General features: G+C 36.3%; 1 protein-coding gene across 3 annotated transcripts in view; it reads left to right on the top strand.

Annotated features, from left to right (window-relative positions):
• The window catches only part of unc5db (unc-5 netrin receptor Db), a 175,618-nt gene that overhangs the window by 94,430 nt on the left and 63,770 nt on the right, over positions 1–17,418 (top strand). For all 3 annotated transcript variants that reach the window (XM_067407183.1, XM_067407182.1, XM_067407181.1), the window contains exon 2: positions 2,123–2,338. In XM_067407183.1, the coding sequence (XP_067263284.1) occupies positions 2,123–2,338 (216 nt within the window). The remainder of the gene's footprint in view (positions 1–2,122; positions 2,339–17,418) is intronic.

Raw genomic sequence — 17,418 nt, 5'->3', positions numbered from 1 at the left:
CAGAATGCACTTCACCGTGAACTAGGTATCACAATCCTGGGAATATAACTGAATAATGTCATTCTTTTCTTTTGTGCTTCTTCAAAGCTGTTTTTCTATACACAGAAAAAGAACATTCAACTACAAATTTTTAATTGTAGATTAAAGTGCTGTTGGCATGTTTTGTTTTTTACATAATTAACATGTCCACTCTTCAGCAAATTTTTGCCCCTCTTAAAAGCTTGTCAAGAAAATCACCAAGATGAATGGTGCTCTCTGCTTTTCTCCTAATCACAGTAGATTTGTCTACAGATTGTAGATGAGTAGTGGAGACCACGGGCAATTATAACACCAAATTTCTTCACAAACAAGCTAGACAGATGACACTTGAGTGCAGCTGTTCACAGTGACTGCAATTAAATCGCTGGAGGTCACTGGGCCATTCTGCTTTTGGCTTATAGTAGCCCTTCATACTTTTTGGTATATTTATCTATGAGGTGTTTTTTTTTTTTTTTTTGCTCTCTGCACTTCGAATGGTAGTCTACACAATGCTTATAAAGTTGGTTGCACTAGGGACACATGATGCCTTTATTTGGAGAGGACAGTAGAAATCAGACAGGAAAGCATTAGGCAGAGAGAGGGGGGCAGGATCGGCAAAGGACCTTGAGACGGGAATCGAACTCAGGTTGCTATGAACGCATTTGAGCCATATGTCAGCACACTAACCACTAGGTAGGCTATCGGCACCGACGAAAAGTTGTATTTGTAATTTGTAATTAATGCACTGTGAGCTAACATGAACAAACAATGAACAACTGTATTTTTATTAACTAAAATTAACAAAGATTAATAAATACTGTAACAAATGTATTGATCATTGTTAGTTCATGTTCTCTATAGGGCACATGTACACCAAAGATGACGAGTCATTGTCGCCAACTTCACCTTTGCAGCTGACACTGACTCAGAAAACCCTAGTTTATTAATAAATGATTGAAATATTCAGACAGTCTGCCTTCTGTTTTTTCCCCAGACACAATCATTCACAATCATTTCTTTTACCGGTGCTCTGCGGCAAGATTACTATGACTACTAGTCAACTAGAATCTGGGGGCGGCCCTAGGAAAAATGCAGACAGGTTTCTGCAAGGGTTGTGTGTAGGGGTTGGATTAGGGGATAGAATATAGACTTTGTATAGTATAAAAATCATTATGTCTATGGAAAGTCCCCATAAAATATGTGTAAACCAAATGTGTGTGTTTGTGTGCATTATCCATTTCAAATAACAGCAAATGTGGGAGGTTATATAGAATGAAAGACTATTAGATTTCAGTGGGCAGAGTTGAATTAGCTGCTTGTTTAATGGCTTTCATGAGAGTTTACACATCCGACAGACTTTGCAGTACTGAACACTTTACAACCAGTCTCCCAAAAACTGTGAATTTTATTCCAGAGTCCCAGGGATAATGTGTGCAATTATTAAAATGACATGGATGTAAAATATCTCTACATAAAATCTTGTTTTCTTCCCTCTATCCTCAACGCCTCTTAATCTGTTTTATTTTTCTTCTTCTATATTGTTTTTTTTTTTTTTTCTGCTGTTTTCATTCTTTCTTCCTTTAAAGAGAATGATAGCAGAAAGAAAGAAAAAAATAAAACAAACACTTGGCCTAAGGAAAAGCTTTCTCACTTTTTTCTGCACCGAGGTGCATTTTAGCTCATCAGTCAAACACAAAGCAATCAGTTGCACCCTCTTCCATCGCTAATTCTTTTATTCTTTTCATCACAAAAGCACTCAGGGAAACCTAATGCGTTTTTAAAGTAGAAAATGACTTGAATTGTTTTAGTGGAATTGTCTCTGGCACACAGTTTAAAATCAATGGGAAGCTCAGAACATTCCCCAGAGGAAAAGCACCATATTTACAAACCTGAAGGACTATGAAATGCAGACCAAATTTAGAATACATTGTCACATTATTTTTCATCAGATAATTGTAAGTACTAGGCACACATACAAAAGATTTTCCTGGGAGTTTTCATTAATCCACAAATGGTCCTAAAATTAAGATTTTATAAGATTAAATTGTGAATAAATGTGCTGGGGAAATGTTCTTATTTCTTGAATGCTTCATTGATTTCACAGGAGCTGTCAGTGATACCCTTGCTGATTCCCTGTCATCAGTTGGTGGCACACTACCTCACTTCCTGCAAGAACCTGAGGATGCTTACATAGTCAAAAACAACCCAATCAAGCTCCGCTGCCGTGCAACTCCTGCCCTGCAGATCTTCTTCAAATGTAATGGGGAATGGGTCCATCAGAATCAACATACCTCACAAGAGTACATGGAACAAAATACTGGTAAGACACATGATCTTACTGCTACTGTCCACTTAATTATTTCTTTCCAAGAAATGTTTTATATATGTCCAGACAAACCTATTGGTTAATCTGTAGTTCAGATTCACTTAAATCTGTGACCTGTTAGCTCGTTGGTGAATCTTTTTAGGGCCCGAGCACCGATGGTGTGAGGACCCTATTGTAATTGCTCAGTCTATTAAGCATTTTTGAGGGCTTAAACATGCTCAAAAACTCATAAAACTTTGCACATGCATCAGAAGTGGTAAAAAATTACATCTGATATGGGTTTCAGAATTAGGTGTGGAAAAATGGCTCGATAGCACCACCTCCAAAATTTCAATTAAGCGCCCTTTGCACTACGTTTCTTGTACAGGTATGAAATTCGGTAGACACATGTAACAGCCCAATACCTACAAAAAAGTCCAGGGTCCAAATCTGAAAACCCAACAGGAAGTGAGATATTTTGAATTTTCTCTGCAAATTTTTTGCAGTTTTTGCTATTTCCAGACAATGTACTTTAACAAACTCCTCTTAGAGCTTAAATCAGATCAGCTTCATATTTGGTCAGTCTAATCTTAAGGTCTTTGCAACATTAAATTGCAAAGATCAAGAGTTTCTGCTGAAGGGCGTGTCCGTGGTGACCTGACAAAGTTTGATGTTTCGCTATGAAAGAGGAAGTTGTTGTAACTCGGGCATACAGTGTCAGATCTGCCCCAAACTTAAAATGATGAGATTCCTGGCCTAAAGACATTTATATGCCAATATTAAGTTAGTCATAGCGCCACCTGCTGGCAACAGGAAATGGCATGCTTTGCACTGTAATTCACTCCCAGAAACACATTTGTATTGAAGTACCAAGCATTCTAGAAACACGTTAAATCATGCAACACTTGGCTAAGAGCTAATGTTTGCGATTAACGCTGCAAAACAGGAAGTTGTTTGTATACAAACCCGATTCCAAAAAAGTTGGGACACTGTACAAATTTTGAATAAAAACAGAATGCATTGATGTGAAAGTTTCAAATTTCAATATTTTATTCAGAATACAACATAGATGACATATCAAATGTTTAAACTGAGAAAATGTATAATTTTAAGGGAAAAATAAGTTGATTTTAAATTTCATGGCATCAACACATCTCAAAAAAGTTGGGACAAGGCCATGTTTATCATTGTGTGGCATGCCCTCTTCTTTTTATAACAGTCTGCAAACGTCTGGGGACTGAGGAGACAAGTTGCTCAAGTTTAGGAATAGGAATGTTGTCCCATTCTTGTCTAATACAAGCTTCTAGTTGCTCAACTGTCTTAGGTCTTCTTTGTCGCATCTTCCTCTTTATGATGTGCCAAATGTTTTCTATGAGTGAAAGATCTTGACTGCAGGCTGGCCATTTCATTACCCGGATCCTTCTTCTACGCAGCCATGATGTTGTAATTGATGCAGTATGTGGTCTGGAAAATGCAAGGTCTTCCCTGAAAGAGACGATGTCTGGATGGGAGCATATGTTGTTCTAGAACTTGGATATACCTTTCAGTATTAATGGTGCCTTTCCAGATGTGAAAGCTGCCCATGCCACACGCACTCATGCAACCCCATACCATCAGAGATGCAGGCTTCTGAACTGAGCACCGATAACAACTTGGGTTGTCCTTGTCCTCTTTCGTCCGGATGACATGGCGTCCCAGTTTTCCAAAAAGAACTTCAAATTTTGATTCGTCTGACCACAGAACAGTTTTACACTTTGCCACAGTCCATTTTAAATGAGCCTTGGCCCAGAGAAAACGCCTGCGCTTCTGGATCATGTTTAGATATGGCTTAGATAGAGTTTTAGCCGGCAATGGCGAATGGCACGGTGGATTGTGTTTACAGACAATGTTTTCTGGAAGTATTCCTGAGCTCATGTTGTGATTTCCATTACAGTAGCATTCCTGTATGTGATGCAGTGCCGTCTAAGGGCCTGAAGATCACGGGCATCCAGTATGGTTTTCAGGCCTTGACCCTTACGCACAGAGATTGTTCCAGATTCTCTGAATCTTTGGATGATATTATGCACTGTAGATGATGATAACTTCAAACTCTTTGCAATTTTTCTCTGAGAAACTCCTTTCTGATATTGCTCCACTATTTTTCGCCGCAGCATTGGAGGAATTGGTGATCATCTGCCAATCTTGACTTCTGAGAGACACTGCCACTCTGAGAGGCTCTTTTTATACCCAATCATGTTGCCAATTGACCTAATACGTTGCTAATTGGCTGTTCCTTATATGTACATTTAACTTTTCCGACCTCTTATTGCTACGTGTCCCAACTTTTTTGGAATGTGTAGCTCTCATGAAATCCAAAATGAGCCAATATTTGGCATGACATTTCAAAATGTCTCACTTTCAACATTTGATATGTTATCTATATTATGTTGTGAATAAAATATAAGTTTATGAGATTTGTAAATTATTTCATTCCTTTTTTATTCACAATTTGTTCAGCGTCCCAAATTTTTTGGAATCGGGTTTGTACAATGTACGATCTCCTCCAAACTTCACATGTTTGATAAGAGTCCTGGCCTGAAGACATCTACATGGCAATCAGTCATAGTCAAAGCACCACCTGTTGGCAGCAGGAAGTGTGGCACGTTGAAATGACATTGCTATAGTTCTCCTGTATTTACTCGCTTACATGCATGTTGCCCACTGTTCACTGTTTTCCTAAGGCCAACGGGTGGCAGTGAGCCTGGGTGAGAGGGCCCTTTCATTGCTGCTTGCAGCTTTAATTTCTCTTTGATTTTCTACTCTGTATTTTGCTTGGTGTCAAAATACTACCTGTATACCAAAATACTACTACGTCAGTTGGTAAATTTTGTTAAGTTTATTCACTACTATATAATTTATTAAGTTTAGTCCATAAATTGCTTCAGAATTTATGTCTCCACACTACAGCTGGTTATTTCCCAGTTAGTCTGTATCACAGAAGAGGTTTAGACATTTAGATGCTCATTGTGTTATTCTTATGAATAAATAAAGATCACTAGTGGGGTGATTTGTTTTAGCTTGTTCTGAGTTTTGATTTTGATTGAACAGAAATAGAGTGGGCACTGACCAATGCTACAATACGCCAACATTTATTTTTTCTAAAAATATGAATGTAAAAAATGTAGCTTGAAATATCTTATATCGATCTTTTCCCCCTTCCTTACCTCTACTTGTGAAGTCAGCTGTAATATTGTTTTGTAAGTTCTGTAAAGTTAATTTCATGTTTCCTTAGCAACTTTCCAGCTACAATAATGTCTAGTGCAATTTAGGCCAAATTACAAAAACTGTCATAGGTATACACTAGACAGTGCATTGAGGATTTTGGCTTTTGTATTACCAAAAAAAAAAAAAAAAAAAAAAAACCCTAATCCACCAGCTCCTCTGAAGCACACCATGATTAGTCCACATAGGTGTTTGCCTCACATGAAGGCTATGTGGCAGGGAGAGCCTCTTAATTGCTTCTGGAAATTCATTATTGTGTGATTGCTCTGCTGTGAAATTGTTGAGGGTCTTATAATTGGAAAATGAAAAATCACAACAAATTATTTTCTCATCTACATGTGGGAAAAGTCAGAGAATTTTAGGCAAACTTGCTTGCCACGTCACATACTGTAAATGCGTTGCCAAACAAAAAGTGATTTGCTATGTTTAAATGTTACTTTAATAACTCATTTATTTTTTAAATACATTCTGATACAGCTGTACTCAGTTTTTGCTGGATTGTTGTGGCTAAGAACAGGAAGAGGAAGCTACAGTACAGTGAGCCACTGAAATGGACCTCAAGATTGTCTCAATTTCTGCTTTTACATTGATTATATGCTCAACAATTGGTCAGAAAAGCCTGGAACCATGCATCTTTCCTGTCTTTTGTCACCAGTAAAGATGGAGGTGACATTATTTAGGTGATGATTCATCTGGTGAGCTGGCAGACCGATTTAACAGATTTTCTGCTTGTTGATCTCAGTTTCATCTCGGTACTGTACATACATGCTCAAGACTTTGCAGCATGTTTTCTCGCCCCTATTTCTGCACCCTTGAGCATTTACATTTCACGTATCCTTGCACACAGATTCGTTATACTGTTGCCCTCAAAGGACATATCATCATTGCAACTTTGAGTCAGGTCCAGTGGTCATAAATGACGAACTACAATGATCACATTTCATACGTGAAATAGCATGCGTTAGGTTCTAGGATGTCACATGCTTATTTCATTAAATGTTTTGTTTCTTTATCTAGTTTGCTATCTGTTGTACAACAGATGTACAGCAGATTTCTTAGGACAGGTTGATCACCATTGCCTGCTGCCCTTTTGCTCTGTCCAGCCACAATATGGAAAGCAGTAATTTCCTCTCCTGAGAATATACTTCCCCCATTACCAGGTTCACTGCCTGCAGTGTTGCCAAGGCGATGAAATGTATCAGTCTGGACCCAAGTGGATTTGCAATTAGAAGAGCCAGAGGAAGTCTTTATTCGGCCAATCACATTGCCAGCTTTACATCAGTGCTAAACTCATAACCAGTGATAACGACATCCTTTATAGCACCCCACCATGCCACCATAATGGATGACAAAAATGGGGATTGGATTAGAAGGACGCTAATCAGAGCCACAGATCTTCAAAGAATTGGATTTTATTGATTAAAGCATGGGTCTTCAATGTCATCGCAAGCGGAAGATAAGATCTCTTATTTACCAGCCAGACAGATAAGCAGCAACACATTGCCCTTGAGTTTAGTCCATGTGCAGATCGAGAAGTACCAATCCAAACCTGTTGGAAGGGACACTTACTTGTGTGACAATGTCTGGACTTAAAATATGTTAACTTATTTTTCGTGTTTTTGTTATTCTAGCATAAAATTAAATTAAGTCCAAATAGTCTGCTTTGTTTTTCTTTTTATCTTTTTATGTTAGGAAGAGAAAACAGATGACAGAAGGGCAGCAGAAGGGACTGTCATGTTTATAGCTGATAAATATAGCTGATTTTCTCCTTCATAAAGTAACTGGTGACAGTGTTGATCAACTCAAATGTGTGTCTCTATCTAAATCATTTAATGTTTTCCCATGGTGCATCAACTGGCATTTCTTTAATGTGGTTCTCAAATTGGTGCACACACCCATAGGGGTGTGACAGAAAATGTTTGGAATGGCAGAAAGTTTTTAGAAATTTACTTTGTCTTAAATATCATATGTTTTATTGCAGATAAAGTTCCTATAACACAAAAATATTGTTCCTCTCATTTCGCAAACACCTCTGTTAACAAGCAGTTTTCAGTTTCTGTATGCCTGTATGTTTCTGTATGTTTCTAATATGCCTTACAGGAGGCTTCATATTGAGTCCCTCTCAAAAAATGGACAATTTAATGAGAATGATCCTGAAAACTGTCCTCCATTACTGTCAATTTTATAGACCTCATGTAAGCATTCAGGCCGTCTGTCTAACTATAATAATCTTTATTACATGGCTCTATTAATTTTTGATTGCTGTCAGATTGAATATTGACCACAAAACCATGCCATGCAACCATTTATGTTCATCGAAGAGTCCTGAAAAAAAGTATCAGCACAACAGTTTTTGTTGTTGTTGTTGTTTTTTACATTTCTTGAGCAGCAAATCAGCATATTAGAATGATTTCTGAAGGATAATGTAACACTGAAGACTGGAGTAATGATGCTGAAAATTCAGCTTTGCCAGCACAAGAATAAATTACATTTTAAAATATATATAAATAGAAAACAGTTATTTTAAATTGTAATAATACTTCACAATATTATTGAATAAAAAACACAACCTTGTTGAGCATAAGAGACTATTTTAAAAATCATTAAAAAGTCTTACCGACTTGTTATTAATGACCAGCTAACTGTTATTCTTTATTTATAAAATTTCTCTTCTGATACACAAATTGAAAAATTTCATGAGCCATGTTGTTTATTATTGTTGAAAATAATAACATGAAGGAAAGTGATAATGCCTCCATCTATTCCTGCTTTAGGCACACAGTGGGACTGAGGTTACTTGCAAATTGATTGCCGGAATTCCATGAATGGATGGATTTAGCTGTGCACTGTAATATTTTTGCACATTAGTACTATAATCAGTGACAAAAACATGTTTAATACATCAGCTAATAATATGCTCTCTTACAGTTTTTGCCCCAGCAAATCAATTGCTGATGTACTGGATGCCTTAATAATCCAACCCTTAAGGTGATGTATGTGCTTTATGATACTAGTTACTGTGCTTCAATAATTTGCTTGGTTGAATTACAGCACAGCAGGAGTTGAAAAGCGCTTCATTTATGCTGGTCCTAAAGTGACTGGTAAAACATCAAGATGCATTCTTTCCTTCCAAAATGAGCATTAATAATGCTCTATGGAAAGCAATATATACAAACTTGTAATGTTTTTCCTTTTTATTCTTCAGTGTTGACTGTGGAAGCGGACTGAAATGTTCAAAGGTGTTCGATGAACCTCATCCTTTTTAGAACTACCTCAGGTTTATTTGTTCCAGGCTCTGCAATATCAGCCCATGAGAACAGTTATAGAGCATAACCATCATATGAAAAATCATCCTCCTCCAAGTCATTTATCACGGCTTTGCCAAAGGAGGAAGGCACGACTGCTGTGCTGCTCGCTGTGCCTCTATTATTGTCCTTTACTGATAAATGACAAGCTGAAACTTCTATGCAGCAGCACACAAATAAGCCCTACAGACTACTTCATTTAGGATTATAACCTGTGGATTTTAGTAAAAAAAAAAAAAAAAAAATCTCTGTTGATAGTGTCTGTGGAGAGAGAATCCAATTGACTGTGACCAAAAACTAGACTATGCATTTTCTTCCTGTCTATAGATTAGAGTCAAATAGAAAGAGGCAGGTCCAGACAAGCTCCAAACACTATAGGGGGCGCAGGCACTGCCTAGACCCGATAATGAGCTCTTTGTGTCCCCGTCATACCTGAAGTGAAGGCCTTGAGTCCTGGCGACCAAGCAGCAGTGACAAACTAACAATGACAGTATCTGTCCTCTGGCAGTGTGCATGCTTTTCTTCTCTGCCATTGAGTGTCACATTCTAATGGCTGCCATCGCCAGGAATTAAGTCAATATGTTCCTGGAGTTTTATGGTTTGAATTAGTGGAAGTTGTTTACTAGTATCTTAAATATGCTTTTTGGTGTTTGCAACTTAAAAGAGAGACATTTTAATTTCAATGTTAAAGCATTTTGTTACGTTCAGAGTCATTTATTTTATTTTTTATTTTCGGCTCCACATGAATATCATCATGCAGTTGTCAGAAATGTTACCTGCTCAAATTTCTCACCCATTTGAGAGAAAATGACTGGGCATGCACAGTAACATTATGTGAGCTCACCATTGCAACTGTCATCCAATCAAAACCTGTGAAATTATATATAATAAAACATAGTAGAAAACTCTTGTATGTCTTACCGCTCTTGCATTGGACAGCCTAATTGATTATAATGGGAGTGATGTAGTTGTCATGTCATGCTGTTCGCTTTCACACTGCTATTGGCTGCTGTTTTTTTCCCCTTTCCAAGCCCAACTGAGAACCTGAAAAAGCTTGCAAAATTACTGCATATGAATAATAAGTGTCTAGAATTGTACATACTTATATATTAAATATTAGTGTTTCTATAGTATGTTCATATTCACTTTATATTTTAGGATGAAATTGCTAAAATGTAAAGTTGCTTGGTAACTTGATTCACTATATGCATTTGTTAATTTGCCAGTTTATTAGCATCTTCTGGCTTTCAGCCATCATTAGCTCTGCTTTCGTTAGTTAGGCCTTCTGGGCAGCCGTCATATAACAAAATTAATTATTCATAAGCATATTCTTTACCTTAGTAAATTGTATATAATAAAGTAATTTATGTGCACCTCACAAAACATTGGATTTGCTTTCATTAATTTGTATTAATTTCATACTGGTAAATTTAATAATTATTAATACTCTTAATAAACATATTATTTATTCTTAACTGAGCATTAGTTTACAAAATATTTTCAAATATATATATTATGACATTAACTTTTTTGCTACAGATGTTGAAAGTTTTGTAGAACAGACAACACAATTATAGCAGAAGTATTAAACACCTGTTACCATTTCTGAAAGCAACCAAAAATCTTATTAAATCTCAATAAAAGTCTTAAAATGATGGTAAACAAATAACCCATTTTTCTTGTGCATATCATAATATTTTTTAACTCGACAGTTATACTCTAAAAGGGGTCATATGAAGCTTTTAATGTTTTCCTTTTCCTTTAGTGTGTTTTGTTTCTTTTTAAAATCTGCAAAGTTACAAAACCGCTTTTTCTTTCAGAGGTTAATCAGAAGTCAAGATTTTCTTGTTCTTGAGCAGGAAAACCCAAGGTTATTTTCGTAAACGAAAACTCAAATTAAGATGGTGCTTCATGCACATGAGATGAGGCAGTAGGGCTGAGCGATTAAGTCCTAAGCGGCTATTCAGACAGAATATGTTTTTGCTTTTAAAAAGCAAGATGCGGGCAGTGGAATGAGAAATAAGGCAAGGTTGCAACAGCCAAATATGTCCATCAAGTTTTTACAAAAACAATTGAAAAGCAGCGCAATGCAAAAACCTGTATAGAACTACTCCTGTGTGTTTGAGATTTATTTTCTTTGTTTTTAGAAAAAATTACTATTAATATCCACATGGATTCATTTCTCCACAACATAGGGAATACTAGGACCACACACACACACACACACACACACACACACACACACACACACACACACACACACACACACACACACACACACACACACACACACACACACACACACACACACACACACACACACACACACACACACACACACATTTGCATTAAATGCATGCTGCATTTACACTTCATTATTTAATCACACTGGCTTCACAGCAGGTTGTGTTTGCTGTAGATGACTTGAACTGTTTCTGGATTTACCAGTGACCACACTGCTATATTTCATTCTGATCGATTGGCTTGATCATCCGGATTTTCAGAATCCGACTCTGGCTCGAACTGATACGGTATAACCAACGACATTACTGTTAAACTGTGTGTTTACAAATGCTTTGGAAGCCTTGGAGGCTGAAGCTTGTGATTATGGTACGAGGCATTACATTTCTGACACTCTCTTAAGATGTTTAAATCTTGAGGTGCCAATCACAACACACTGGGTCAGCTGGCCAATCAGAGCAGTCTGAGCTTTTTGGAAAGAGGGGCTTTGTAGAAATCAGTACATTTCAGACAGACTGGGAATAGAGGAGCTATAATAATTTACAGTTTGTGAATGTGTCTTTTGAACATTAAAGCATGTTAATTTATTCTATTACAGCCAATAATCAAAATAATGAACTTTTAAAATGGCATCATACGACACCCCTTTAATATATTTAGCCTAGGTGCTGGGCGAAAATAAAAACAAGGCTTGAGTCAGTGCCTAAGCACTGCTGTTCTTTTTCACAATTTATTGGGCTTAATAGCGTTATGTGCTTTTTCTTATTCATGCATGTTTCTTTATCGCTCTAAAGCAGTAGCTACAGAAGTTTGCTGCACAAATATATTTGGGAAAGCAATGGAAGCAGAGCGCTGCAATACTACAACAAACTCACTTTACACAAACAGACTGCTCTGTCTCGCACATGCAAAACTGTTGCACGCGTGCTACTGTGGTAAATTTATTCATCGCGCAGACATTTTTTTTTTTTCCGTAGCATGTGTGAAACAGCCCTGAGTGAAAGTTTCATTAATTCCGTATTTAAATTTTCACTAACTACTAGAAACGTTTCAAGATCTGTCAAGATATATATGAAGTTTGTTAATGACTAATGAATAAGTCATTTTAACATATATTGGTTAATTAAGTGATCAGCTGTAGCTGCTGTTGATGCTGGTAACAGAATGGAAACTGAAAAAAGTTTGAATCAATGAGATTTAATGTCTAAAAGATATCTAATATTCTTTATCAAATATCAAATCACATGTTTTATATTTTTTACTGCATGCTTGTGCATAAATATATTGATTATTGAATTATATATCCTGTATGTTATTTTGTTTAGTTCACCCCATTTGCTTGTTATACTGTTTTTTTTTTTTTTTTCTGATTTGTCTTGATCAGTTGCATTGAGGCATTAAAAAACTGATTGTGATTGTGACTATAAATATTTGAATTTAGTGCTACAAGATTTCCTAAACACAATTCTAAGAGCAAAGCCCTGTTACACTGTCACTTCTTTTCTATTTATACTAATTTCTTCTCTCCTCTGTCTCAAATCACTTTCCAGTGACTGCACATAAAAGCTTCAGGGCAGTTGTAGCTCATGTGGCTCAGTCCAGCTTTGTGTCATGGAAGAGAGAGCCAGCTGACTACTGCGAGTTATGATGTGTCAGAGCTGACATGTGATGTGGTGTTGACATCTGTTAGCGACAGATTCTCAGAAAATAAAAAAAGCTTCTTTCTGAGAAAGTGCCTCTGCGCTACAATAGCTGACTGCCAATGAAGGACAGAGAAAGAGAGGGAGGACTGTGGGCAGTGAAAGAGGACAAATACAGGGCATTACTACCTTTTTAGAGGGAGGATATTATCAGAAATTACAAATTTAAATCATTTTTTTTGTCAACAGGGTTACAAAATGCTCTTTCTAGCTATCCGCTTTATAGTTTCCTATCTCTCTTAAAAGATTCAGTTGAAGACATTTATGTATTATATCACCCTCAAATGTACATATTTAATTTACTGTATCAAAAACCTATTAATTTAGCTTTCTTGTTGTGCAATAAACAGCTAATATTTTAACCAGTAGCATTTTATTAACTATTAATAAACTATTAAGAGGTCATAACAGAATTTTTAAATCTCTTTTCTAAATGTTATTTAAATCTTATTGTGAACAATTCATCCATGCATGTTTATTTATTTATTTATTTATTTTATTTTTTATTTTATTTTTTTCGTAATTTTTAATCAAAACTTGATTTTCCAGTAAAACAATAGACTTCTCTCTGACATATGGTGGACTTCTCCAGTCATTTAGTCGGCTTAAACTCCGCTCCTTTCTTACAGTCCACTGCAAGCTCACAATGTAAAATATTTATGAATCTTTAATATTCTAAAGATATTTATTGCTCGATACATTTTAGATCCTTTATCCTTATCACCTAACATAATCATTTTATAGAGAATATATAAAGAACATAATATATAATGAATAGATATGTAGGAACTGTGGACGAATCAGACAAATGAATCATTCAGATGATTCTTTCAAAACATAATTCTAATTCAGAATCGAGGTATCAGCTCCAGCTCGTCTGTAGAGAAAACCAATGCTGATTACTTTTTACGACATCCATGTTTCCTGACAGAAGGAGAAGTGATGAACTCAGCCATTTGTGACACCAAATGGTCACCTAGAAGATAAAGTGTCTTTGATCACCAAATCAAAAGGGACAGAGACAATGCAGACCTTTTGTTTCCTTTGGTTAACTTCACATAAAAACCAACAAAGACTGTTCTAAACTGCATCAAAATTGTTTAAATGGACTTATCAAACATCTTTTAACTACATACATTTTACATTGTGTCCACAAATACTACCTGTAACCAGTTTTGCTTTAGAACACTCACAATTCAGGTAAATGTGATAACTCTTGAATGACTGACTGAAAGTATGCCTTAATTGGACTTGATTTAATTATTTTCCTCTTTCCTAAATCCTGGCTTGAATGAAATCTTAAAATGTATCATATTCCATTTAATAGAAATTGTGGTTGAAATGGTACTCTCTGTTAAAGCATAGATGGGAAGTAATACCTATTCATGATTGGGGGCAGAGAAAAGCCCTTTTGAAACAGTACGATATCTGATTGGCCAATACCCCTCTGAAGTGTGACAAACAACTAAGTTTAAATAGTTATATTGCAAGAGACAAGACAAGAGAAGACAAGAAACTAGAAGAAAGAACCAGTCAGCCGTGACCAGAGTAAGCAGAACAACTCGTAACCATGGAGTAACAAGAAGAACAGACAAGCAGCTCATTCAAGCCATCCAACTTTCACTCACTTTTCTTTTCTTTTACTAAATTTTCTTTTCCGCTAAAAGTCTTGTGTTTCTAAGATTTTCCGCAAAGCTCAACCAACGACTTCTGCCGCTTCAGCTTTAACTCCAGCCACGACAAATCTGACTTCCTTCCATTTTTCAGCAAGCTCAAATGTGATTGGTTTTGACCTAACCACTATCTGGACCTGAAGAGACAAATCATCGACTTGGAAAACCCTTCTCTGCACGTTGACGAGGGAAATTCACATTTAAAATCGACTAAAGCAAGTACCCCAGATTAAAACTGAACTGGTGCATTTAAATTAATGATTAATGGTTCGTTCAGGTCTTTGAAGTGCATTGCTAGGAATTATGTTCATCATATCACTTTCCCTCTCTTAAAATTATTTCTCTCTCTTTTCCTTTCTTACTGCAACGTGTATACATGAATGTGTGTATGTATGTGTGTGTGTTTGTGTTAGAATAAATAAAGTCTCTTGTAGATTTTTAAAAGAAAGTGTCTTGTATTATGTGCTTCTAAAATGTAATGTCTTAAACTGTCGATCTTAAGTTACCATGCTCTAATCAGTGTTTTCACGATTGTTAGATATTCATATCCACTACAAGAGCTTTTTACGGCTCGAGCAAATGAACGCTGGACGACTCAGTTGCTCGGTCATAAACTAACAACTCTTTATAATTCCCTAATAAATTATTTCATTTGAGCAAATTTTACTTCCTATGGTGTGTTTCCCTACGGATATGTGTAAGAAAATTGACACTTTTAGTAACAATATATCAATAAAAAAGATATTTTTATCTGCTAATCCCACTAAACCTACCCATAACCATTTCTTAAAAATATGTTATAAAGAGACATAACATAAATAGAGATCACGATTCTCCCACGATTCTGAATAGACAACTAAACAAAATAACATGTAATTTACTAGAGGCTCTGACAAAATGTTAATTGCTGCAGTGTATATAAAGTATATATATTTCATTTATTTTTATTATTTAAAAACAGTCGGTTTGAATAAATTATTCAATGACTCATAAATACTTCTTGTTTGATTACTGGATGATTCAGCATTTTTGAACGAATCCCTTGAATGAATGAATCAATAACAAATACAGTCATTTTTTAACAGTCACTTGTCGTCAGCTACTGGTGTATCATCAAATTACCTTCAAAAGGCGATTTACTCTATTTTGATACCGTAGACATCATTGTTTATATCCAAACTATAAGCTTTTATCCCAGTACTTCTGTGATAATTTGAATTATTGTAGCAGAAATAATGATACTGTGTGGTTGAAAAGGCTGTTTGTGAAGCTGTTTCATATGACAACCGCTCTCTCTGGATCAGAAGCAGCACCAACACAGATTTGAACATTAGCTGTGAGCGTACTTTTCAAAGGTTTAACAGACATAGCCAAATCACTCTCATTTAGGAATAAGATTGCATGGGTATTTGAATTGAGTTTGCGATCTTTTAACAATTAATCATGCAGCTCTACCTTACAGAGTGCAGTAATAAGAGAGAATAAAAAAGAAAATAATGCCTGAAACATTGGTATAACACAGTTCAAAGGTCTGCAATGGCTACTCAGGAAGGGAAGCCATTGCAGATTGCAGAAACATCCTTGAATATGGATCTATGTCTTTCAGGTCATTTTTTATTTTTGATTCTTGTAGTCTTCCCTTCATTGCTCTAACAGCACTTTGTGCCATTGTAGTTATGATAATTATTTATTTGGAGTTACGCTGGAGGGAGCTGCCATGCAGAGCGGGTGGGGAGAACATGAGTGTGTGATGGAGGCTGACATTAATGTGCTATTAAAGCTTCTACCCCCTGAGCAAAGTGTCACATTCACCACCATGAGCTCAAGAACACACACATGCACACAATGAGATGAGTCATTTGGAGGAGGTCACACCAATGCTTTATAAGTTAGTTGGGAAAAAACCTGTTACTCATAGCCCTTTGCAATCTCACACTGTATAGGTCCACATTAGTAATGCAAGTAGTCATTTAACTGATGCTTCAGCATAAAGCAACTCTTATTATCTGGTTATTTCCCCTGGAGCAAGCTGGGGTTAAGGGCACAACAGGTCCTTGTTTGAATATCTGCTGACAGTGAGAAAATTGGCTAAAAGGTTTGTGTGTGTGTATATATCTGTCACGATTCCTGTCATTTCCCGGACTCCAATTCCCATAATCCTCCCTGCCAGTCACCTGCACACACTCCACACTAATCAGTAATCACCACACCCATCTGCAGCACATTAACCAGACTGTAAAGGACTCTCATTCACATCACATCATTGCGAAGTCTTGTTTACCACGATTACAATTCCGAGCATTGTTATTCTGTCTGTCTGCCTGTTACTGATCCTGTCTGTTACCTGTTTAAGATTCTCTGCTGCCTACCTTTGGCCTGTATATTGTTTCCCAACCTGTGAGTGATATCTGCCTGCCCCGACTTCTGCCTGTACTGTGACCACGATTCTGCCTGTCCCTTGCTGTTCCTGTCTGCCCCTGTTCGACTCTGCCTGTTCGACAATGCACTTGCACAATAAAAGCTTGCATTTGGATTCAAACCTGTTTGACCAATCATTACAATATCCATATACAGTAATCTTTTAATATAAATAAAAAATACATTTTTGATTAAAGCAAAATTTTACTGAGGTGACGTGACTAGCATCTTTATTTATTTGTTTAGAAGGGAGTTACAAGTGGCAGTTTTACAATTATTTTTTTTTTTTAACTAGGAATAATTGTGCAACTTCATTTTTACCTTAACCTCTTCAGTTATTCAGAATAAATGTTTGCTGTTATTTAAAGTACTTAAAATGAATTTAAGTTAAATTCTTACAAAAGCGAAAATTGGAAATTCTGACTTGGAATACACCAAATACTGTATGACTACAGCAGCTTCACTTGCTGGTCCTCCAATTGCTGTCGCTCTCCATG

The sequence above is a fragment of the Chanodichthys erythropterus genome, chromosome 13, assembly GCF_024489055.1.
Source record: "Chanodichthys erythropterus isolate Z2021 chromosome 13, ASM2448905v1, whole genome shotgun sequence".
NCBI classification, from domain to species: Eukaryota; Metazoa; Chordata; class Actinopteri; order Cypriniformes; family Xenocyprididae; genus Chanodichthys; species Chanodichthys erythropterus.
Note: the sequence above shows the minus strand (reverse complement) of the source record. Positions and strands in the feature narration are given on the sequence as shown.